At 37.9% G+C, this 26122-nt stretch overlaps 1 protein-coding gene across 48 annotated transcripts in view; it reads left to right on the top strand.

Annotated features, from left to right (window-relative positions):
* Positions 1-26122, top strand: part of PTPRD (protein tyrosine phosphatase receptor type D) — a 1485253-nt gene that overhangs the window by 1271358 nt on the left and 187773 nt on the right. For 21 of the 48 annotated variants that reach the window (XM_060762309.2, XM_060762310.2, XM_060762317.2 and 18 more), the window contains 5 exons: positions 20144-20329; positions 21535-21543; positions 22387-22404; positions 24042-24152; positions 25534-25545. In XM_060762309.2, coding sequence (XP_060618292.2) covers positions 20144-20329; positions 21535-21543; positions 22387-22404; positions 24042-24152; positions 25534-25545 — 336 coding nt within the window. The remainder of the gene's footprint in view (positions 1-20143; positions 20330-21534; positions 21544-22386; positions 22405-24041; positions 24153-25533; positions 25546-26122) is intronic. The other 27 variants (XM_060762329.2, XM_067464409.1, XM_060762330.2 and 24 more) reach the window with 5 other exon arrangements.

Genomic DNA, 26122 nt, shown 5'->3' on the forward strand with positions numbered 1-26122 from the left:
ACTACCAACTGGTAGCCCGTACGAATTGCGGACACAATCCAAGAGGAGAGCTGCCGAGGAGAGACTGGAAGGCCACTGACATCCTTGTAATACTTAAAAAGAAGTCTCAGGCACTTCCTGAATTCGTACATCCTCTTAACATAAAATTCCAATGCTTTCTGAACATCCAGGAATTAAAGGGTCTTGAAAAAAGGCCAGTAGCATCAGCTCTTGCAAAATATGGAACCTACAAGCAATATTGGGTAAAAGGGCAATATCGGTACGAAGCACAATCTTATCCTTATGAAACTGGAGGTATGGCTCATCCACCCGGAGGGCACACAACTCACTCACTCATCATGCAGAAGTAATAGCAAAAATAAAGGCCATCTTCCAAGATAGGTAAGATATGTTTGTTGAGGCCAGGGGCTCAAATGTAGCTTAGACAAATGGGAGAGTACAATTTCCAGGCTCCAAGCTGGGACAGGCACTGCAGACTACTTCAACCAGAGAAGTCACCCATAGCAGAAGATCTGATGAACCATCCTGGACATAGCATATTATTTGAGAACACAGAAATGCTGGACCACTCTAACAATGACCATATCAGGTTACACCAGTGGTTCTCAACCTGGGGTCCCAGATGTTTTTGGCCTACAACTCCCAGAAATCCCTGCCAGTTTACCAGCTGTTAGGATTTCTGGGAATTAAAGGCCAAAAACATCTGGAACCCCAGGTTGGGAACCACTGGGCTACACAGAGAAGCCATTGAAATCCACAGGCATGTGGACAATCTCAACAACAAAGATGAAACCATGAAAATGAACAAAATCTGCTATCAGTATTTTTAAAAACTCTAAAATTATAACAGTAAATAAAGAACAACACTCAAACACAGGGGAACTCCAGACAAGAAACAATCAGAGACAGCTAATCTCAACAAGTGATTCCCCCAGGCAGTAACAAGCCATACCCAAAAATTGTCAGGCCATCAAATGCCAATCAAGGTGGCCAATTGAAACATTCACATCTAGCTCCAACAGCAAGAGTGCTTTCTCCCACCCTGGACTTTCCACAGATATATAAACCCATTTTTCCTAGTTTCCAATAGACCTCACAACCTCTGAGGATGCCTGCCATAGATGCAGGTGAAACATCAGGAGAGAATGCTTCTAGAACATGGCCATACAGCCCAAAAAACCTACAACAACTCAATCAGCAAGTCTCTTACCCCACTATTGCATTCCTTTCTGCTAATCCACCAAAGCACATATATAATAATCTTCCAACTGTGCAAAAAACTCAGTTTAGCTGGTGAACTCAGTTGTTGTCTGCAAACATTTGTGACAAATAAAACTTGTTAGTTCCATGATATGCTACAAGACTTTTGGTTGTTTTACAAGCCTCATGTTGCAGCTTTCTGTTGGCCCCTAAAACTACTTAAATCACCTGTGAAAGCTACTCTTAAATCACTGATCAGCAATCTTGAATCACATCCTCATTAACTGAAGTGTGGTATCACTTTTGTTTATCTCAGGAGAGACAGTTACCTCCAAGAGCATAATGGCTGGCAAGACTCACTATATTAAACACAGTCCTGCAGTGCAATTTATATGTAAATATCCAGGATGTCATATCAGCAGTATACTCTTCCCTCTATATTTGTGCATTTTAGTTTTGTGGATTTGATTATTTGCGGATTTGATTGATATGTGGTTGCTAAGACTTTCTAGGTTGTTCAGGGTGACTCTGTGGTGTGAACTTCCACCATATGTAGACTATAGAATCACCTGGAGATGCCTAGAAAGGTTTTTTTTTAAAGAAATTCTGGTTTTTTTTCCAGTTTAATGACGGTCCTGCTCCAAAAAAATTGAGGGCTTACAGCAAAAGTAAAACAACTGAGTTATAACCAAGTTTTGGGAACCAACATTTTCTAATCTTACTACCTTGTCACACACACCACTGGAATCATTGTGCAATCCTGGTAGCGCCTGCCCAGGCGATGTGGGAACCTATCACCCCACACCTTGCACTGTTCCGACTTGCTCCCTTCATCTTCACATGGGAGGAAGTGCTGATGACCAGCTTGTCCCATTGAGGACAATGCAACATGAGAAGCTTCCTGTGTTGCTGGTGGAGGCTTTTTTTTTTTTTGGCAGCGACTCCGGTTTTACCACAATTTTGCCCTGGAGTTGCCCCAAAAGTACTTCTCCCATGTTTAGTGAGGAGCCAGTAGGCTCCATGGCAAAGCTGTAGCACAACTGGAATTGCCACCAAAATTTACCACTTTTACTGAGCTCGTATATTAACAAAATCCAAACAATTTGCAAGACACTCTGGTTCAGATAGAACAATGAACACAAGAGGAAACTTCCAAATATATAGAGACAATATCTTAGCTGCACATAGCTTCAGCATGTAAACTAACACCTGGCATCATTTATCCAGACTAAATGCCACATGTTTGATTTTTCCATGCTTTCTTTTCTATGGTTACCACCTTGACAATTCACATAAGCATAGCTGCCGAAGGTGGAAATGTTTAGACATTAATCTCTCTTTCTCTCTCTCTCTCTCAATGTATGTCTGTGTGCATGAATAAACTATTGATACAACAAGGGATGTAAAGAATTTGTACACAATATAATACAATGAATTCTTGGTTCAAATCTTCTGCAATCTAATATATGGCCAAAAATGATGCTGATAATACTGTTGATAGAAACATGGGATTAGTTTAGTGCAACTGTTAAGATAACATTCTTTTCAGAGATGGGAAATCCACTGTCATTTTATTGTTATGGAGTCATTTGTGATAATGGAATATTTTTATTCCTTTCCCGTTGGAACCAGTGTAAACAAATGACTCAATATATGATAAGAAAACACAACCATGAGAATAGCTCTGGCTTTGTGAATACATTATACTGACTCATCTATAACATGCTCTAAAGTAAATGGACAACTGCAGCAGTTATTAGGAAGCCAATTGCATGCAATGATAACATGGATGAACTTTTTTGCTTAGATAAAACTTTGGCACAAGAGCACAAAACAATGTGTTTTTTCCCCATGTGAAGCTTTATCCAGACTGCTGTGAAAACTATTTAGCTGTACCTTTCAAACAGAGAGATGAGAATCTGACACTGTTTAAAAGGCTATTTCTAAGCTGTCAATCACTTGACGTCCAGGAAGATGTATGGTACATTTTCCTAGGACATGCCTATTGTAGACACAGTAATTAGATTGTTACGTGGCTCTATGGATTACAAGGATATAGCAGTAAATGAGAAAAGAGATAAGCAAGATGACATCAGTGATTTGGTATCAGAATGGCAAGCTGTGGCTACACAGTACTCATTGTTGATTTCTTGACTGTTTGATAGTCATGATGATGGAGAATCACGATCCGTAGTGCTGACCCTCAGGTCTCACCATAAAGGCGAGAAAGAATATTATTCTAGAAACATTTAGGTTGCCTTTTGCAGTACTTGTTGTGCTTCAAGATTTAAATGGGGAAGGGAAGTAGATAGAAAATATTTCTAGTCTTTTATCGATGTTTTCTGTAGTATATGTGGAGCATTAAGATGAAAATTGTGTGAAGATTAGGTAGGGGGAAACAGATTGTAAACCTAAAGGAAAAGGTAGTACAGTTGAACTATTAATCTAAGGAGAGTTGAAAGAGTAGTAAAGGGCAACTCTGCCAGTATTATAGCCCATTCCATTTAAAGACTTATGTTTTGTAGCAAAGAGATGCCTTCACACAGGTAGACCTCCCTGAGGAACGGTTTCCACAATTAAGATTATTTTCTCTTTTGTTGTCAGCGTCGTCCAATACACTTCTTTAAGCAAAGGCATAATCTATTCATTGGAGCCCCCGGTGGTGCAATGGATTAAACCCTTGTGCTGGCAGGGCTGAAGACTGACAGGTTGCAAGTTCAAATCCGGGGAGAGCACAGATGAGCTCCCTCTGTCAGCTCCAGCTCCCCATGCAGGGACATGAGAGAAGCCTCCCACAAGGATGGTAAAACACCAAACATCTGGGCATCCACTGGGCAACTTCCTTTCAGACGGTCAATTCTCTCACACCAGAAGCGACTTGCAGTTTCTCAAGTTGCTCCACACACACACACACACACACACACACACAAAATCTATTCATGACGTTCAGCCTCAATTAGTAATCTGACTGCCACATTTTGAACCAACTGCAATGTCTGCATGATTTTCTGAGGTAGCCCTATAGCCATTGCAATTTCAGTAGCCCATCCCGGTTCTTGGGTACATTGTGGCTAGGTCAGTTTGAAGCAAGATTGTAAATCGCACAATGTGCTACTGATACTATTTGGGCTAGATCATACAGCACCTCCAGGTAGTGCTAGGGGTGTTTTTTGTGGGGAATGGATCCAGAATAAATTCTATAACTGATTAGTAGTTATAATGGAATCAAAATGAAGTTGGTTTTTAAAAGAATGTGCTATTTGTTTTAACACTTCAACTCACCAGGTTTTATTACATCAGCACTTAATTTCTTTTAAATCCCACAACCCTGGGTCAGATTAAAGGGTTTTGCATGTTGAACCAGAGGCTAGAGGCTAATGTCAAAAAAATTGAAACCATAGAAATTAATGTTGTCTGTTCTCAGAAAGATTTGAAATCGGAATTCAGCAAGGTTAACATCCAGTGTGCGCACTATACCTAGCCTGATGTCAAGTCAACTCATCTCATGCTAATCATTAAACTGCAGTATACTTAATATCTTCTGATATAATGAAGGATTCATGAAATTAACTAGTTTCATTGCTTTGACATTTCAAAACAACTCCTTTATCAACTTTATGACCACTTTAGTTGCATTTTTTTGTCTAAAACAGTAATTCCCAGACTTCATCTTCCAGAAGCTGCAACAGTTTTGGCCAATGGGGAAAGGTTCTAAAATATGGTTTCAATGCCTGGTTGAATATAGGGCGAAGCAAGTAACACAACACTGAGGTTTTAATGATGTTTGGAAGTATAGGCATTCCTCAAGGTACGAACAACATAGGTTCTGTAGGTTTGTTCTTAAGTTGAATTTGTTTGTCAGTTGGAACATTTTAAGTCGGAACGCTAGCCAATATAGAGAGAGAAGGGAGGGAGGGAGGGGGGAAACTGGATAGCATAGGTGTTTGTTTTGCTGTCTGTGCCCTTCTATTCAGAAGATTTCACCTCACTTTCTATCCCTGCAAAAAAATGGATTTTGAAAAAAAATTGACTTGTTGGGGAAACAAGGGTTGGCAAGAAAGCTTCAATTGTGACACCTTTTCCCCATGATAACTTTTTCAGGAGTGAATTTTCCTTTCTAGGGGTAAATTTATCTCACTTCCTGTTGTTTTATCCCTGTTGAGTCATTTGTAAGTCCGATGTTTGTAACTCGGGGGCTCCCTATATGTTGCCTAGCATTCTTTTATTATTTTCAGTTCATATGTGGTTCATATCACTAGTAATGTAGATGTAGAAATCATGCTAATAAATATTTTGCACCTACATTTCTTGGTATCTAAGCAGAGTTTATATTAATTGCATAGCCAGCAGTTAAGGTAGCAGACGAGTGGTTGCCTGCTTCCTTAACATCTAACAGAACTTCATTATTTTCTATTGTCATATATTTCTCTGTATTTCCCTATCCGAAGTAGGGAAACTGAACATGGAGTTTAGGGGAATGTGGAATGCCATATTAGCTGAAGTGGGTAAGGTTTGCTAGACATACTCAGCTCCCTAAGCCACTCCTCATAAAGCTTGGCTTTTGACAATTTTTGTCACCCTTCTTTGGTAGTGTTTTGTCAACGTTCTTCTGTAATTGTTGTGTCAGAACTGGACACAGTATTCCGGGTGAGGTCTGACCCACACAGAATAGAGTAGTACTATTACACCAATGTAATATACTCCTATTGATGCTGCCAAGAATACCATACATTTTTTAGCTAGTGCATCACACTGTATACTTGTATTCAATTTGTGGTCTGCTAAGACTCCTAGATCTATTTCACATGTATTGTTTTCAAGCCAGGTGTCACCCATCCTATATCTGTGCATTTTTTTTTCTGAGTGGTGTACATTATATTTCTCCCTATTGAAATTCATGTTGTTAGTTTTGTCACAGTTCTGTAATCTATTACGGTTTTTTATGCCGTCTTCAAGGGTTTTGGATATCCCTTTTCATTGATTTTATCTGCAAATTTGATGTTCATACCCTCTGTTTCATCATCCAAGCTATTTTAAAAGATGTTGAGCTGAGCCCAGGACTTAAATCTGTGGCACCTCACTCGTCACTTCTCTCCAGGATGAAGAGGAGCCATTGGCAAGTCACCCTTTGGGTTTGACCAGTTAACTATTTACCAATCCACTTAAGAGTAGTCTGTATTTGTAAACCCAAAATGGCACTACCTAAAAGAATCCTCCACCTTCTGTGACTGTAAAACAGAACAACTCCTCATCTATTTGCTTGTCTGCAATATCCTGCCTCATGTTCAGAGGAAGAGTTGTTGGAAGCTACAGACAATGCAGTTGCTGTTGCCCGTGTTGGGTCAAAAGATAGTCACTTGTGCACCTTCTATTTTTATCAGTTTTATACTAATTTATGCACTGCTTTTGATACAAAATAGATAAATAAATCCCATGTATCATTGTTAAGTGACTAAGGGAAGCAGAATCTAATACACTGGAGAATAGGAGTAAAATGGGTAAACTTTGTTGGAGCGAGAGTTGCCAGATGTTCAAGCTGGGTTTAGAAAAGGCAGAGGAACGAGAGACCAGATTGCCAATATCCGCTGGATAATGGAGAAAGGCAGGGAGTTTCAGAAAAACATCTATTTTTGCTTCATTGACTACTCTAAAGCCTTTGACTGTGTGGATCATAATAAACTGTGGCAAGTCCTTGGTGGGATGGGCATACCAAGCCACCTTGTCTCTCTCCTGAGGAATCTGTACAAGGACCAAGTAGCAACAGTAAGAACTGACCACGGAACAACAGACTGGTTCAAGATTGGGAAAGCCGTACGGCAAGGCTGCATACTCTCACCCAACCTTTTTAACTTGTATGCAGAACACATCATGCGATGTGCGGGGCTTGAGGAATGCAAAGCTGGGGTGAAAATTGCTGGAAGAAACATTAACAACCTCAGATATGCAGATGACACCACTCTGATGGCCGAAAGCGAGGAGGAGCTGAGGAGCCTTCTAATCAAGGTGAAAGAAGAAAGCGCAAAAGCTGGGTTGCAGCTAAACATAAAAAAAACCAAGATTATGGCAACAAGAATGATTGACAACTGGGAAATAGAGGGAGAAAACATGGAGGCCATGACAGACTTTGTATTTCTAGGTGCAAAGATTACTGCAGATGCAGACTGTGGCCAGGAAATCAGAAGACGCTTACTTCTTGGGAGGAGAGCAATGTCCATACTCGATAAAATAATAAAGAGTAGAGACATCAGACTAGCAACAAAGATCCGCCTAGTCAAAGCCATGGTATTCCCTGTAGTAACCTACGGATGTGAGAGCTGGACCTTAGGGAAGGCTGAGCGAAGGAAGATAGATGCTTTTGAACTCTGGTGTTGGAGGAAAGTTCTGAGAGTGCCTTGGACTGCGAGAAGATCCAACCAGTCCATCCTCCAGGAAATAAAGCCCGACTGCTCATTGGAGGGAAGGATACTAGAGACAAAGTTGAAGTACTTTGGCCACATCTTGAGGAGACAGGAAAGCCTAGAGAAGACAATTATGCTGGGGAAAGTGGAAGGCAAAAGGAAGAGGGGCCGACCAAGGACAAGATGGATGGATGGCATCCTTGAAGGGACTGGACTGACCTTGAAGGAGCTGGGGGTGGTGACGGCCGACAGGGAGCTCTGGCGTAGACTAGTCCATGAGGTCACGAAGAGTCGGAGACAACTGAACGAATGAACAACAACTGTTCTGATGAGGTGGGGTGGGAGTTTCAGTACTGTTGATTCCTTGAGGTCTGGTACTTGTAGATGTGTTTTCTACTACTATTGCTATTGAAGATGGTATCAGTAACGTGAAATGGCAAAGCAAGATTTGAAAATCTACCTGTTTCATAGAATTTTAAGAAACCCCGCAGAACATGTATCTTGGAAGTATGAGGGTTGAAACATATTAATTTTCAGCAGTAATTAGTAACATGATTATTAATTCCTACAGTAGTTTTTCCCTCACTTACAGGAACTTAAACAGAATATCATAGCAGACAACTGAGCTCGTAAAGCATAGCCTACCTGCATTGGGATGACTCAATATAAAACAAAAAATTGTATGCTGAAAGAAAATGTTTGGTGCCTTCCATTTATCACTTATTTTTCAAATATGACATCAACCTGTTTTACCCTCACTAGGTTCCAAACTAATAGCAGATAAATGTCATTAAATGCTAATCAAGGTGACCAGTTGAAACATTCACACCTACCTTGAACAGACAAGAGTTCTTTCTCCCACCCTGGACATTCTACAGATATATAAACTCCATTTTCCTAGTTTCCAAAAGACCTCACAAACTCTGTGGATGCCTGCCATAGATGCAGGCGAAACACCAGGAGAGAATGTTTCTGCAACATGGCCATACAGTCTGGAAAACTCACAACAACCCAATAGCAGATAGCAATAAAAACATGACTACTTTGGGAAATATTAGGACTTCAGTGGATTAATATTTTTCCCACATACTCAACCCAGTTTATCCCAATTAAGCATTTCAGTGTTCCCAAGTATGGCTTTGAAACATGGCTGATGGGACAAATCCCAGTGTGATGGTGAATAAATATTTCTTAGCCATTCATTTTGTTGCAGATTCATAATTTGCATAAGAAACATAGAGTTGTCATGAATCATTCACACTACAATAGCCCACCAACAGCATGATGTTGCTGATGGACATTAGAAGAGGCTTCCCTCTCACTGTTGAAGCCTTCCTTTCAGATACTGATGTAAACAACAAACAGTATTGGATCAACACACAAAAAAATTCTTCTAGCTCAGATGTTTCACAAAGCACATAAGATCAGGAAAGGTGGTAAATTTTTGTAGCTCCATCCTCCCCATCTGAATTTGGGTCTCAAAGAAACAGACAAATGGGGGCGCATGTGGGGGCTAACTTGTAAGCAGGAACATTGTTTCTCACTTTGCGGTGTGCCTGTTAACTTCTAGCTCTTTTGATTTTTGAAGTGTAAGATTACTTGTGATAGCACTAAATCAACAGCAACAGAGTAAGTTTTGTTACATCAGTTTTATTTGTGTGAGAACTGCGATGATCACTTCAGAATCTAAAAACAAAATAAGTGATTTCACCTGTCATTTAAGTAATGCATAAAGTGATTTCAACTGCCAGCTGCATTTATGGTTTCATTTTGCTGATGACTTCAAGAAAAATAAAATAAAATCGTTATTGACATTGGCTATAGCAATGGCTATTTAAAAGAGCTCATTAAATTTGAAAACTTTGGTTTGGGTTTTTAAAAGGTGATTATCTCTGGATTAACAAAACAACAAACCATAAAACTCTAATATCTTATTAACGGTCGCCTCTGTAGTCGTGTAGGGGGAAATCATTTTTATTACAACAATAGCTTATTAACCTACCTTGCAGAAATGTAAAGAGATTTAACTGACATCAAAATAAACATGTTCAGAAAACTTTTTCATCATCTTAAAATAATGATAATGAGGCTAAATTATGAGCATACTTTGCTGGTAAAGTGTTTAATAGCATTAATATCGTAGGAATGCTTTATATAAAAACTTTTAATTGGTTTTCTTATGTAAAATATAATCTACTAGAGTTGTTTCATTTTGTTTTCCTTGTGATGCAATTATTTTATAACACATATATTTTTCCTAGTAAATAGTATTTGAATTTCTGTCTCAGAAGTTCCTAAAGTATTGAATCTAAGTGGTCACTGAATAAGGCCTTAAGAATGTTCATAAACTGGATTGTGGCAGGCTTTAAAGACAACACAAAGATTATATTTTGTAGCATCTTGACTTATTGCTACCATTTCCCTTGTGGATATATTGTATATACTCATGTACAAGGGGACCTTGAGGGCAGGTTTTTAGGCCAAAACTATAGATTTTGATGTGACCCCTGAATAAGTTGAAGGTCATTCTGGAGAGAGCAAAGAACCAATGCCACTTCAGGGGGGCAGCTGCCCATGACTCCACTTGCATTTCCCCACCAGGGTATTACAAACACCAGAAGAGTAGAAAAAAATGGTGCTTCTTTTATGTTTCCCAGAATGGACTAAATTCGGCTTCGAGAAGGAGATGACTTATTTTTTTTTGATGTGAAAGTACTGTACTCACATTGACCCATGGATAAATCAATCAAAGTTTTTTGGGTTGATGTTTTGACTAAAATGTCAAGACTTATACATGAGTATTTAGGGTATACATTATATTTAGGTTCTATATTATACTAAAGTGATGGGTACTGGCTGTAAAACAAAACCTGTAACTCTTAAGTACGTATTGTAAGGATAACAGTATGTGATTTTTGGGAAGTAGGGCTGAAGGGTTTCATCAGAAGAAGCCAAATTCATTATACTATTTTTTAAAGACCACTGGCTTTTGCATTAGCGAAAGATGCTTTAAAATGTCTAAGAAGCACTCACATTCACTTAGAACAACAGCGTTTCTCAACCTGGGGGTCGGGACCTCAGGAACGCACCAAAGACCATCAGAAAACATATACTGTATTTCTGGTGATCTTAGGAACTCCTTTGACAGAGAAGGTTAAAGATTTCTCCACCTGTCCATCTCTTCCTTTTTGGAAACAGATGGCAAATCCTCCTACCAAAAGCCCTCCTCAACTGTGATTGGCTGGCCTCACTTCCGGCCACTCAGCCAAGGGGGGGGGCTGTTTCTGAGACTCCAAGCGGGGAGGGGAGAACAGGCATGCTTGGCACATGGCAGCGTTATGTGCATATGCAGGCGAGATAGAGTATGTGAGATGAGAGGAAGGCCCATGCCAGCGTGGCATGGGGGTTCTGTGTGGGAAGTTTGACCCAATTCTATCAGTGATGGAGTCCAGAATTCTCTTTGATTGTAGGTGAACTATAAATCCCAGCAACTATAACTCCTGAATGTCAAGGTCTATTTTCCCCAAACTCCACCAGTGTTCACATTTGGGTATATTGAGTATTTGTGCTAAGTTTGGTCCAGATTTATCATTGTTTGAGTCCACAGTGCTCTCTGGATGTAGGTGAACCACAACTCCAAAACTCAAGGTCAATGCCCACCAAACCCTTTCAGAATTTTCTGTTGGTCATGGGAGTCCTGTGTTCCAAGTTTGGTTCAATTCCAGCATTGGTGGAGTTCATAATGCTCTTTGATTGTAGGTGAGCTATAAATCCCAGCAACTACAACTCCCAAATGACAAAATCAATCCCCCTCCCCAACCTCACCAGTATTTAAATTTGGATGTATCAGGTATTTATGTCAGATTTGGTCCAGTGAAAGAAAAGGCACCCTGCATATCAGATATTTTCATTACAATTCATAACAGTAGCAAAAATGGGTTGTTGTAGGTTTTTCCGGGCTATATGGCCATGTTCTGGAGGCAATTTTTCTCCTGACGTTTCACCTGCAAAATGCTGTTATGAAGAGACAATAAAAATAATTTCATGATTGGGGGTCACCACAACATGAGGAACTGTATTAAGAGGTCACGGTATTAGGAAGGTTGAGAAACACTGCCTTAGAATCACATGTCTGCATTTTGCTTGATTGAAGTGCCAGGGAGAGAGAGGAAGAGTGTGGGAGAAAGGCCCCATCTCCCCCCCCCCCCCCAATAACTCTGAAGTGGGTAAGTAGCACATACCTTCTGTTAGAGTCTCTCAGTCTCTCACTTTTTGATTCTTTGCTAGGCTCAGAAAGTCGTTTGAGAAGGAAACTATGGAAGGGAAATTGCTTATGTCATTTCAACAGATGATTTTTTTCCCCAGCCAAACCTTCTCATAATGTGTCACCTTTGAAGATCCCTTAGAAATGTACACTGAATAAACAAATTCTTCTTCCTCTTCATCCTGGAAAGAAGTGAGGAGTGGAGTTCCTTAGGGTTTCGTCCTGGGCCCAGTTGCATTCAACATCTTTATTAATGACTTAGATGAAGGGTTAGAAGAGCAATGGCTTCAAACTACAGGAAAAGATATTCCACCTGACCATTAGGAAGAACTTTCTGACTGTGAGAGCTGTTCAGCAGTGGAACTCTTCTTCCTTGGAGTGTGGTGGAGAGTCCTTCTTTGGAAGCTTTTAAACAGAGGCTAGATGGCCATCTGTCGGGGGTGCTTTGAATATGATTCTTGGCAGGGGGTTGGACTGGATGGCCCATGAGGTCTCTTCCAACTCTATGATTCTATGATTCTGTGAAATACTTCAATAAAAATTCACCCATTGGCGGGAGGTGTCCTTGGCAATCTGGCAGGGCACCTGAAAGCATGTTTCCTCTCCTGTTTTCTCCCATTACTATTTTGAAGCTGGTCATATAGGTGGATTTTAAAAATTTCAGGTTTCAAGCAGAGAGATTTCCAGCTGCTCTACACAGTTCTAAAGACAATTGAAACCAAGAGGTATTATTTTATGGGTCAATCATAAGAAATAAATACAATAATCTTACTCACACTGTCAGAGGTTAACCTGCTGGTGAATTTTTCAGGTAGAAAGTGGCAGGGGTTTGACAAAGTGATAGGATGGGGCACTAGCTAATAATAGTGTTTATGCTCCTGTACCCGCAGTGATCTTGCAGTAATAGAAAGAGTTTGCTGCAGGAAGTCAAAAGATCTGAAATATTCTTTCTCCCCCCTCCCCCCCCCCCATGGAAGTGTGTTTAATTCATCATGTTAAACAGTCTCGACAAACTGCTTTCAGAACAGAGCAATACATAAAGCGAAAACTGGAAATACCACAAATATTAAGGTTTCCTCCATAATCAAACCAGCAATGAGGTGGGGGGGGGGGGGAATCCCACTTACGGTTTCATAAGCATCCCCCCTAAAATGAATTATATCTTATTTTTCTTGATTTTTTAAAAAATACTTGCAGCATACATTTCTGTAGTTTTTTTCATGTATCTCTTCAGTGTGTGTGTGTGTGTGTGTGTGTGTGTTAGCTACCGTGCCACTGGGAAAGTAGTGGACAGTTTAGCTAGTCTGTTTGTCGTATTGTTGGTCGTGCCAGGTACAAACTTGGCTGCATCTTGGCATTCTATTGAGGAAAAGGAATATCCCTTGTTGTTGCCAACCTTTCAAGTCAGCACCATCCATTTTCCTCAGTTTATCTACTGGGAGATGATGGGTGCAGTTTTCTTTTGGCCACAGTTGGGAAAAAATGCCCCAAAGGAACATCTGTCAAGTTATTTAAAAAAAAATACTAGAAAAAATAGAATATTTCATGGACCGAAGGATCTCCTTAGGTCTGTGGGACATTCGATGGAGATTTTACCATCAAATATACAATTTGAAGGACAAACTGACCATGGCTGAAAGAAAAAGAACAGTTTGTCCTAGACTTCTGTGCCAGAAACAAGCCTGTGTTGCTGGAAGTGAGCTTTGGGAGACTACTGAGCATTTCATCAGGGATTACACTTCGACCAAAGAGACCTGGCAAAAGGTGACCGTTGTCTTTGACTGGCCGGATTTGGCGCTCCAACTTTGGGAGGCAGTGGCCTCTGGAATGGAGCCAGAAACTGGCATTCAGGGTCCACATTGTCACTAAGGAAGGAAGAGGAAGAGAGGACACCAGGGGAACACTCAGGAAGCCTTTTGGGATGTTCCTTGGTCAACGACAAGGTTGATTAACTTATATGTTCTCCGGGCCCTGATTTCCATAGACGTCAAGAAATAACAACTCAAAACCCAGCAAATGTTCCCTCTAGTGTAAATTGGGTGGCAGAGAAAATAAAAGCCTTGAGTAAAACGGAACGAGGCGGGATGCCCTCTAACCTATGGAAAAAGTTCTGGCCCTGCCTGACAGAAACCACACCTGGGATCACCTGAAGGGTTGTAGGTTTTATATAGATAGATAGATATAATTAATACATTTTTTAAAAAAAGTTTAATATGTATTAACTGAGATATAAATGTGTGAATATGCAATTTTGTTAGTAACTATAGCTGTATTTGTAATTGAAACCAAAGAAGAAAGGAAAACTGTGAAGAAATATCGCAACTGGTTTTGTAACTGTAATGATTTAGAAAATATAAATGTTGCAAGCCTTGTAAATACTGCAAAACTAATTATGTCTCATTTGATTGGAATTGTTAGCAAATGTGTTTGTAGTATGTATTTATTATAATAAAAATACTTATATAAAAATACTTATACTCAGCCATTTTCCTTTCTTTGTCATTTTGAGGGAGGCCTAATTTGCCATTCTAAACTCTGACACAGTTAATTGGTTTGATTCTTACCCAGACTCTTTATTTTTGCAATTCAAAGGTAGATCCGACTTCACACCAAGTATATAACAAGCTATACTATCAGTAGTTCATTGAAAACTGTGGTCAATTCAGTTCTTTACAGTGTCATTCTTTATCATGCTCTTTATATAATTGGTATTCTGCATTCCTAACAAATTATAATATCGCCAAACGAAGCAAAGAAAGAATCTAGACATGAGTTAATCTTCTCTCTGAAATCCATCATTTTATTGAAAAGTTAACTTGTCATTTTGCTGTCATCTGCAATAAACCATTTTTAATGAGTACTAACAAATTCTTACTATGCTCCTGTTTAAAGAGTCCTGTTGAATTCTTCTAATTTTTTTTTGATACCTGATACCTGCTTCTTTTGGAAGAAGCAGTGTGCTCAGCATTTGTCTCAAAGAGAAACTGTTCCCTTAGGAAAAAGCCAGAGTCATTCTTTAATGGGCTGCTATAGAGGACTGCTGTTGAATGCAAAGCACTCCGGCCCTTCCCCAGAGGCCGAGAATGCTGTCTCAACAGAGCTGGTGCCATTGGAGTTATGGAAACAATGACCAAAAATTGAACCCGTTCCTTCCCATAAAGCAGAGGAAAAAGAAGGTGATGTGGTATCCTGCTGATGTGTTTGTGATGCATTTTTAATGCAAAATATATTAAAACATGATCTTGTCAGGTTTATTTTGGTCTCTCTTGAAAGCATTAGATTAAAATGTGGGGATGGGGGGAGATTGTACTACTCTGGATGAGTGGCATACTTTCCTTAAAAATACACACATCCTTTCTTTGTGGCATGTGACAATACTTTGCAGAAGAATCCATGTCAAATTATACAATTCCTTTTTTCCTTGTTAATCTATAACAAACTGTGAAATTTCCAGTATGATTACAATTTGACCATGTAATCTGTCGTGAATAATTTATATGACTTATACTGTATACCGGCATGTCTCGATTATAATAAAGATTCATTTTAAATGTTAAACTTGAAAGAACAGAATATTTAAACTGAAAAGTGAATGTGCGCACAGTACAACATTTCACTGTAATGAGAACATCAAGCTAAGTTATGATGTCTACTTTTCCCCCTGCCAATTGTCCCTCCTACCATGTTACTGCATTGTGTGTGTGTGGTTTTAAGAAATCCCTTTTGTAAAAGCAAACCTTGCGAGAGGAGAGCAAGTTGAGCTCCCTCTAGCAGCTCCAGCTCCCCATGCGGGGACATAAGAGAAGTCTCTCACAAGGATAGTGAAACATCAAAACATTAGAGTGTCCCCTGGGCAACGTCCTTTCAGATAACCAATTCTCTCACACCAGAAGGGACTTGCAGTTTCTCAAGTTGCTCTTGTCACGGAAATAATAATTTAAAAAAACCTAGAATTTCAGCTGACTTGAAGGAAGCTTCAGTGACGTTCTATGTACTTAAGATTCATTTGAGCAGCTTTTTAAATTAGTTGAATGCATCGCAATTCTTTATCATGGGAGTCAAGGATCTGTTTATAGACTACTAAACAAGACAGTCTATTCGTTCAGGGAAAACTACTGCTGCCTCTTACAAGCTTAATGTTCTGGTTACATTTTGAATATCAAAGGTTCAGGCCAGAGAGCACATAATTCCCATTACTTAATGCATTTCCTTTGATCATGTACATTTGTACATCCTTAGAATATGTCTGTCTGTTTAAATCTTTGGCTGATTTGCACCACTTGTATCAGAACTATCTTTGCCTTTGGCCAGCACATTTTACTCCCCTCAAATACTGATTTTGAAGGAAACAGTTTTCCTCCATTTTCTTTGGAGGAATCTATCAGGGAAAATTCAAATGAATTCCGCCTCCAAATTCTATTTTTGTCCATCCTTTCTTTCACATTGTACGTAGACCCTAAGGCAAAAGAGCAGAAAGTGCTTCTTCCCTCTTTTTTCCCTTTTGCACCCAGGACTGAATGCCACCCTGTGTATTTTGCTGCAAACCAAATTACTCAAGTGTAATGATTTCATCCTCTTCTTATGAACCTGCAAATGATATTGGTATAGTAGAGAGAAAAAGTGTCATTCAGTAAAGATGCTTATTGCTGGTTTGGGGAAAAAATCATTTCTGCAATAGTTTCCATAAGAAAAGAAAGTGGAAATAGGAAGTAACAAAACTGCAGTCACAAATATAATAACTGTTAGAAAATCTCATGTCCTAATCCTCATTTGTGGCAAAATCTATTTTATCCTTCATTTAACAGCATCCTAATTATATTACAGGTAAGTCTTTCCAACCTAAGGAAATAGAAAACTTAGGTTTGTTTTTCACTAGTTACATTTCCCATTTCACCTTTCACCTGATAGAGAGAGAGAGCAGAATAAAAATAAATTCATTCGCTCAATGTGATGAAAGCCAAACTAATGTTGTGTTTAGAATTATAGGATGAGACCTATTTAGTGGGTCCCTGGATCATTTAGAGTGATTGCTGAACCCTGTTTCACAAGGTTGATATGATGACAAATGAAGGGGATAATATTTATAATTTCTACATTATTTAAAAAGGGTGGAGGTATCATGGCAGGGAACTACATTAATAGGTTATTTTAATTTTAATTTAGTTAGATCAGAATGTATCAAAGTAATTTTATTGGGGGCCACATCAGCTTTATAGATTTCCTTCAAAGGGCCATTGATACAGAGGGATATATATATATATATATATATATATATATATATATATACACACACACACACACACACACACATATACATACACACACACAATTATACCCTGTTTACCATGTCTAATGATGAGGAATACAGGAGTTGTAGTCCAGCATCTGGAGGGCCATATAAAATGAGATGGCAGACCAGATTTGCCATACAGACCTTCAACTTGACACATCTGGATTACATCATGAGTTTCCTTTAAGTACGTTACTTGATATATAAAGGAAAGAACATTATAGAATATTAATAAAGTTGTAGAGTTGGCAAATCCTTGCTATGTATGTTACTTGTGTGATTCTCTGAGCACAAGGACATAAGTAATCTGCCCCTCAATGACTTGTTTAACAGACAGTCTCACATGGTTCTGAGAAGGTCAGATCTGATTTTAAGTTGTTGATGAATTACTAGCTGATTCTGCATGACTGGATATTAAAATGAAAACTGGTGGACATTGCAGTTAAAATCCTAATCATAGCATTAACACACACATTAATGATCAAGACAAGATCTTTTTTTTTTCACTTCTTTTAGATGTTTAACGTTGCTAATGTATTGATTAGTAGCACTTTTCTCTGTAAAGAATATGTGTCTGCAGTGTAATTGTTGATTGATCTGATTGTTCTTCTTGTTTGATGATCTGTCAAATATCGTACCCTCAAACTGGAAAGACATATTTTATAGCAATAACTAATAAATTTAAAGTGGAACAGAAAGCAATTAACGTCTTATAAACTACACCCACTGAGATAAGCATTCCAATTACAAATTTCATTATTTCCTCTAGTCCATTTTATGTTGAATACTGGCTTTTATTGCCAAATACCTGACAGCTAGATTGGAAACAAGCCATGACTGTCAAAGTATAACTGTTCTGACTATATGAAACTCTTACACTGTGATGTTTCTCATGAAAGTTTAATGATGAGTATGTATCCGGAGAGGTTCTGTGCAGAAGAAGGAAGGATAGAATTTAATTATCCTTATTAAAAATAAGAAAGGGGGCTCTTTATATACTCAGTCATATTAGCATGTAAGATAGATTATCTGTGTTGTGCACTTGTTTATATGGAAAGAGGAGCCTCAGGAGTGTTTTTGTGAGTCTCAAAGGAAAAGGAAAGGTCATGCAGATGCATTAGAGTACTACTTCGGCTTGGCACAAGTCAAACCTTATCAGCAATTTCCAAGGTAGAAGCTTCACATCTTATAAGTTGTTATCAAATGTAGGTTTCTTTGGTAAGACTGTATAGAAAACGACCTAACAATATCAGCCTTTGACACTTCTGACTTTCGCGGAAAGATAAAAAAGACATTAACTTTCAAGATTAGCGACTACCACTGGTTGTAGCAATATTTATATACATTCATTTTGTCAGTGATTAAGTAGCCTTGGGGAAAAGGACGTCACCAGGGAATGCAAAGATTTGTCAGGTATGCAAGTATATCCCCCAGAGTTTTTCTAATGCCTCTGAAAGCTTTACTGAAACTATGTGAAAAATCACATTGTTTCCTGGCAAAGGAAGTAATTTATTTGACACTGGACAATTTGTAGTGAATTATTTTTATTCCTTAAAGGATTGTGTGTCAATGCTTTTCAAGAAAGACATTTAATAACAAAGCATGCACTCTGCAGTCCTTATTGATCTTTTTCTCTTCCTGTTCTTGTTTGAAGAAAATACAACTATAGTTGTATTGATATTTAACAAAAATCAGTAACACTTTTTTTACAGTAAAGGATAAGTGAATGTGATTTTTAGATTATTACAACACAACCTTATATAGACAAGGATTTTACTCATTCTGTTTACAATTATTAAATCAGATTAAGTCCTTGATGTAGAAATCCTTATTATCAACAGAGGTGGCATGAGCCTCACACACCAGCCCCTCTTACTTGAGAGAAAATCTCATTTTCAGAATGGAATAAATTAAAAACAAAGTTCATGATATGTAATTGGAGTCTGCCATTTCAGAAAAACAAGAACACAAAAAAAACATATATTCCATCGTACAGATATAGGTCTGAATTATGAAAGTGAAGCTACTGTACTTTAAATGCTTATCTGGAAGTCAGATAATATTTGCATTTCAGTGAATGCAGACAGGAGCAAAACTGTATGTGGGTAATGGGACCCTTTGGAATAAAATGGGAGCTTGTGCGTTTGTGTTTGCATCTCTGTGTAAGTGGGTGAGGAGATGTCAAAAATACTTGTTTTGAAGATGGAATTCTCTGGTTTATGCTGACAACAATAACATCGCCATCACAAACTGAAAAATACTGATTTTATAATATATGTAAATATAATTAAGTAGCTGAGAGTAGCGTATTTTTAAAGTCCATTTTAATGTTCAGGTGTTATGGGATATATTTGCTAAATGAGGATGCATGAACGCTGGTTTGTGCAAGAATCCCCCCATCTTTTTTTCTGTGTACTAAAAGGCATAATGCACATTTTTTCTGTTTTCAGATGGTGTGAGAGGAGCAAAATGTCAAAGAACTTTTTTTGGTTCACATTAGCATACCTAACTTGTACTTCCTGAAACATTGCACATAATCTGAATCAATTTTCAAATCCTGCGATGTTCTTTCGATATCCAGGTGTTTTTAAAGTTTTACTATAGAATTTTCCACATAAGAACTGTATACAGAATGGCACATTATTACAGAGAAATGCATATACATGCAAACAGGAGCAAATACATATATGTATATGTAATTGTGTAACATAGAGAAAAAAGGAACAACATTGCATTCAAAAACGTGTTCATACTTCTCCCAAAAAACACATTTTGAATGCAATTTCATTCTGAAGTGTAAAGGAAGTGTAATGAGTTTAATAACATTAAAGGAAATGAAATTCCCAGGTTTGTCCATCTCTAGTAAGAACAAACATGAATCAAATTGGGTTCTCATATAAAACAAACTTGTAATGTGGTTGCATAGAAAGGAGATATGAATGTGATTTTTATAAGAATAAGTATCTAAGTGTAACATGTATTTATTTTCAGAGGATCAAATTCCTCGTGGTTTCCCCACCATTGATATGGGGCCACAGTTAAAGGTGGTTGAACGCACTCGAACAGCCACCATGCTATGTGCAGCCAGCGGAAGTCCCGATCCTGAAATAACGTGGTTCAAAGATTTTTTACCTGTGGATACAAGCAACAATGGACGCATCAAACAATTACGATCAGGTAAGGTCTTGTTACTGTTTGCGGCAATGCCTAAAATGATTCTTTTTTCAGTTTATTTTCTGTTCTTGTTTAATTTATTTTATTTTATTTTATAGGTTATGATTTCATCTCTTCTTATTTTTATGTTGTTGAGTGTGTTGTCCATGTCTTTGTTATTGCCATAGCCTGTTTCCAGCGTGTGTGTAACTTGCAGCTTCTGTTTATTCAACATTGCTCACTGCTGTGACTGTAATTTTAATATTTTTTTAAACTTTTCTTTACTGCTTTTCAGCAGTATTTGACAGATCCATTTCTCTTCAATTCCTATCCTTATTATTATTATTTTAAAAATTATATCAACATTGGACTTCAGAACATACAAGGAGTACCAATGGTTTTATCCATCCAACCCGATTTTTCATTATTTGATGCTTAAAATATATTCTATCACAATTGTGTTTTGTGAGTTATTTTCAACATCTTGAACCAACCAAAGATTAGCCAATGTGGACACATCTTCTTTCCTCTCACTAATACATGAAACACAGTACTTTTTTCTCGTGTGTTAACCAAAAAACAAGCAAACAAATAAACATGCAATAACAAAATAAGCCTTTGGGTTAGCCTACAAAAGGAGATATCTTTATTGGTTGAGATTTTCTAATGAATTTAGCCACAATAGTGTGCATACCTGCTAAAGCTTCACCGATTTTATAGTAGCCGGATCGACAGAAGCCTGCTTTTGTTGTAGAGTTCAGCTTTTGCTGCTCTTTCTCTTTCCCTGTTTCACTTCCCCCAGTAATCCTTTCACCTGCCTTATGCTCTCTGCAGCTTCATAATAAGATAACTCTAAATTTACTAAGCTTAATCCCATATAAAATATAATACTGGGGGTGGGAAGTATAATAAGCTGTTTACTTGGGCAATTATACTGCTATAGAATCAGCTTTTGAAATCACCTGTCTTCCCTGAACTTTTAGCGTTTTGACCTGACCTGTCCTGTTATGTTAAGCCGTCTTGTTAATCAACTTCTATGCTTGTTGTCAGAAGAACTGTATAGATTAAACTTCTGTTAATGTAAAAAAAAAAAAAACCTAGAATAATTTTCACGTGTGGCATAGACTATTTAGTATATAAAGCTTTAACTTGAAAACTTTGTACCAAATTATAAGGAATATAATAATATTTTTATGCTGTCTTTCTTCTCTCCGTATTTAAATCTCCAGAATCTATTGGTAAGTGCTTAATTCTGAAGCGCACTTCACCCCCACTAATTTTCATATACAGAATACTATGATTATGGTATTATAATGATGGTTATTATTCTTAAAATGCATGGCATGCATTTTACTAACAGTCAGTGTAGTTACCGGACCTGTGCACATACACAATCCTTCACAAAAATGCCGATGTGTCAATCTTAGATACCTTCAGTTAGGAGAAACAATACATAAGTGTCACTTAGCTACAGCACAATAAATGACAAGAGTCCAGTATAAACAAGTGTGTATTTTCAGAAAACTTCAGGTATCTCTCTCTCTCTCTCTCTCCTTCCTTCCCTCCTCTCTCTCTTCCTCCCTCCCTCCCTCCCTCTCTATCCCCCTCTATTTCTGTCTATCCGTATCTCTCTATTTCTATCCATCTATCTGTATAGATTTAAATAGTTGCACATTTTCACTTCTTAAAACTATATATTAAATGTAGTGCTGTACAGGGTTTTTTTTAAAGAATGTTAGGTCTATACAGTATATTTTAACTTTATAAAACAAGACACCTAAGCTTTTGTATGAATGACAGATCTGCCCTGCCCCTCCCTGCCCCATCCACTCCCCCACAAATGATGGCCTTGCCCACTTTGGTACACCAATACTTTGTTTTATACAATCATTGTACCTGAAATATATTTATTTATATATCTATATATTCCTGTTTTGTACAGTACCGCAATTCAAGTTTCTTTTAAAACCTATTTAATTCTGTAACTCTAATTTGATTCTTCTTCCAAAGCCCTAGCCTCCTTCTTCTCGTACTAATGCTTCTTCTTTCTAATCTTATTTGCATTCATATTATCCACGCAGGTGGTACACCAATAAGAGGTAAGATTGCTGAACTAACGTTCACAGAATGATCTTATTCTTTCTGTCCTTCCATCCTTTTCATTATTGCCATTTAAAAACAAACACATAACAGAAATGTTCTTCATATTATTTCTTATTTTTGTCATTTTTAGTTATAATCAGTGATTTTCATCTTGTGATTCTTTCCTCATAATCCCTTCCACTTTTCATTAGAAAAAAAGTTGTGTTTGTTCATTCATTATTTTTTCAAAAAGATACGTTCCTCTGCGATATGCTTCAAAGAAAGCATATCCAGGTCTACAGGCCACAACCCAGTCACAGCGTACCATTTGTCCCTTTTTTCTTTTTTCTTCTTCTTTTTCTACCTTTTTTCTTTTCTTTTTTTTTTCTTTCTTTCTTTTTTTTGGTCCAACTGGAGCAAAAAAAAAAAGATCATTTTTTCTTCCTTAGCTGTTCTTGTTTTGGACCAAGCCAAGATGGTCTGGAGAACAGTTGCAGACATGCAGAAGACAACATGGAATATCTTCTTTTTAACTTTGTCTTTCAGAAGGGTTTCTTTTTTCCTCTTTTTTGTTCAATGATGTATATATTTTTTTTCTTTCAACTTCATAAATAAAATCTAAGAAAACAAACCACATTCTTTTCCCTAACAAATTACAGCAACACTATAATATTTTTTTCTTGGATTTGCCCTTCCCGGGATTTTTGGATCCTTCTGATCTTCAGGCACTCAAAATGGAAAGGTTGATGATTCAGTATTCTTGGTGGTATGTGGTATTTCTGGTTTTTAATAGTTTTATTTAAAAATTGTTCAGGTCTTTTGTAATTCTTGTTTTGCATTTTTCTTGGGTTTTGTGACACCACACTGCTAATCCCAGTCGTGGATTTTGATGGGTGTCTTAGGGGGGCCACCTTGAGGTCCTCAGCAGTGGTTGGTTGCTTCTTCCTTATTGGCCTGGGCCATGCTTTTTAACTTTTTTGTGCCTTCTAATTCAACTCCTCTTGTTTTTCAGCAAATGCACTAAAATATTGTAAGTTGTGGCAAAATGTCTTTCTTTTTCTTATCAATCTGCATGTCTTTAAGGGAGTTTTGTTTCTTTGAAAGAATATTTTGAATACTATAAATAACTAATTTGTTTCTTTTTTTCACTTCAAGCAGCCTTTTTTGTACTTGCTGCACATTTTTGACCTTCTTCAGCAGGAGACTTTCTTGAAACCCAGCGTCTCACTTTTTTTTGCCAAGTGCCACATTTTGTATTATTTTATCAAACGTAGAAATAAAAATAAATTGAATAAACGACATGGTGATGACCCAATGACCTAATCTCCTTTGTTTTATTTTAAAGCCATACTTCCTTGAAGCAGTCTCACCCATCTTCATTTTAATAGTCTAGGAGAAACAGTATTGTGGTAGAGAAATGTTTGACAAATGCAGATTGTTTTCCTGTGCTAGTATTGATGGTGTGAAAAAAATAATCTCTTTGTTTTTTTCATCACATCATTTTTTTGTCTGTGCTACCTTAGCGAGAAAATGATCCGACGTTGAGTGGACCTTCGCTCACAGGGCTTTTCTTTATTATTAAGCAGTGTGTAGTTAGGCGCTTGAAAATTCTACTTTGACAGTGTCTTTGGCAATGTATTTTATATCCATACAGGTGCCCTCCAAATCGAATCGAGTGAAGAATCTGACCAAGGCAAATATGAGTGTGTTGCAACCAACGGTGCGGGTACACGATATTCTGCCCCTGCTAATCTATATGTCAGAGGTAGGAATGACATATCCCCGGCATCCACTCTTCATTCAGGCTCAAGGGGTATTAAGATACTCTCAGGGTATATACCATAATTGCAGTAGTGCAAAAGGTACTGAGGCAAAAAAAAATCAGTAAAAGGAATGTTTTAAAGGTTTAGAGAAACAACATTTTGGGGAGAAATGATATAAATCAAGGCACTTTTGAGTCCTATCTGCCACTGTGACTTAAGGTTTGTAAGTATCCTTCCTTACATTTGTACATCGTAACTTCTGCTTTTCTTGCATTGATTACTGACCTGAACGTTGCATTTATTTTGGGTTTTTCTACTCTTTTTCTTTCTTGCTCTGGTTTGTTTTGTTTAAATTTCTAACATGATTGCTTGCTGTGAAACTAATTCACCTCTAATTGAAACTCAGGGTATAGAGGTGTGTACCTACATGACCTCTGCCGCTGAGTCACAAAGGAAAAGTTCTTAGCTTGGAAATTCTCTATGAAGAAGACAATGGTGGAGCTTTCCTTTTATTTTTCTTTAAGCATAGTTTCATACAGCTATGTATTTCTTTTAAATTGGAATCTTATCAGTGAAATGTAATCCCTGGCACTGCTGTAATGAACTAGCTGTTTTTGTTTTGTTTTGTTTTTTTAAGAGTGGGAGGGTAGAGTGGGGTGGAAGGTGGACTTGTCTTTGCAGTGGGTATGAGTTAGGATGGTAGATTCATGCAGGTATGATCTTGTAAAATAACATGGATGGTTGCTTTATAAACAATTGGAAGCATTCCTGCTTGGTTTTATACACTTAAGGTACTTCCTTTTTGACACAGTTTCCAACATCTGGCTCTTGGCACTGTTCTGTAGAAGAGCATGGCTTCCAATATATACAGGGCTATTCCTAGATGCCTGCAAGTGAAAGTGTGGGTTGGATAGCTAAAGAGGGCTTTTAAAAAAGCATTTCTAATTAAAAGAAAGCGCATACAGCTTTTAGCTCATTACTTTAGTGTGGGTGAGAGGTGTCAATTAAATATATATACATTTATATATATATATAGTAATGATTTAGTGTTTTGGTTACAAAGAGTGTGAAGGTTATTATGGCCTCCTTAGAAAGCGATTTAAGTCTTTTCCTTTCAAAATACTGTACTGCATGAGGCATGTGTGCCATTATTTCCTGAAGGGATTCCCTCCCTCCCATGATGCTAGTTTCTAACACCGTAATAGTAATGAGAAATTGCTAACAGTCAGAGGTGAGGTAGGAAGGTTTGATTAGAGCAAGTAAAAGATGTTCAAGTAGCCGTTGAAAGCCTTGATATGGCCTTTTTACTCTCTCTGTGTTTCCCTTGTTTTTCTCCTTTCCTCATTTCATTGTGTTCTGCATCAAACCCCCTACATCCCTCAGAGCTGCGAGAAGGTTGGTGTGTTTTTTACTTTTTTACCCACCTTACAAAACTATTAATTAAACCAATAACAAAGAATACAAATGAAATGAATGTAGCTGCATTGTGGCCTTTTTTTCTTTTTTTAGTTAATGTGACGTTTAAGCAGAGAATGCTCTGGTCATGGCTTCTAGTGTGTGCTGGTATCTAACTGTTGTGCATGATGAGAGAGGCAGAGAGTCTGGATGCATGACAAACCTGTAACACTCTTAACACTTTTAAGACCACGTCAATTTGGTCAGTGTTCCTGCTTCTCCTACCCCTTCCCCACTCCAGTCTGAGTTCCCTTTAATTTCTGTTGTTGATGCCTGCTGACCCAAGAATGACTTCCTGCAGTTCCTCCTTCAGGCAGCCCAAGCATGAAGACTCAAACTCTCTATGGTTTTTATTTTTTTTTATTTCCATTTATTTCAAAGGAAAAAAATACTGTTATGGTATTACAAATTTTGTATTGCCCGTCACTTGCTTTGTGTGACTTCCGTCAGCTGGCTGCTAAAGGCATGTTTTGCTCTTTGTTCTCCCTATGCCCGTCCCATTCACCCATGAGGCCAT

Source organism: Anolis sagrei, chromosome 2 (assembly GCF_037176765.1).
Source record: "Anolis sagrei isolate rAnoSag1 chromosome 2, rAnoSag1.mat, whole genome shotgun sequence".
Lineage (NCBI taxonomy): Eukaryota > Metazoa > Chordata > Lepidosauria > Squamata > Dactyloidae > Anolis > Anolis sagrei.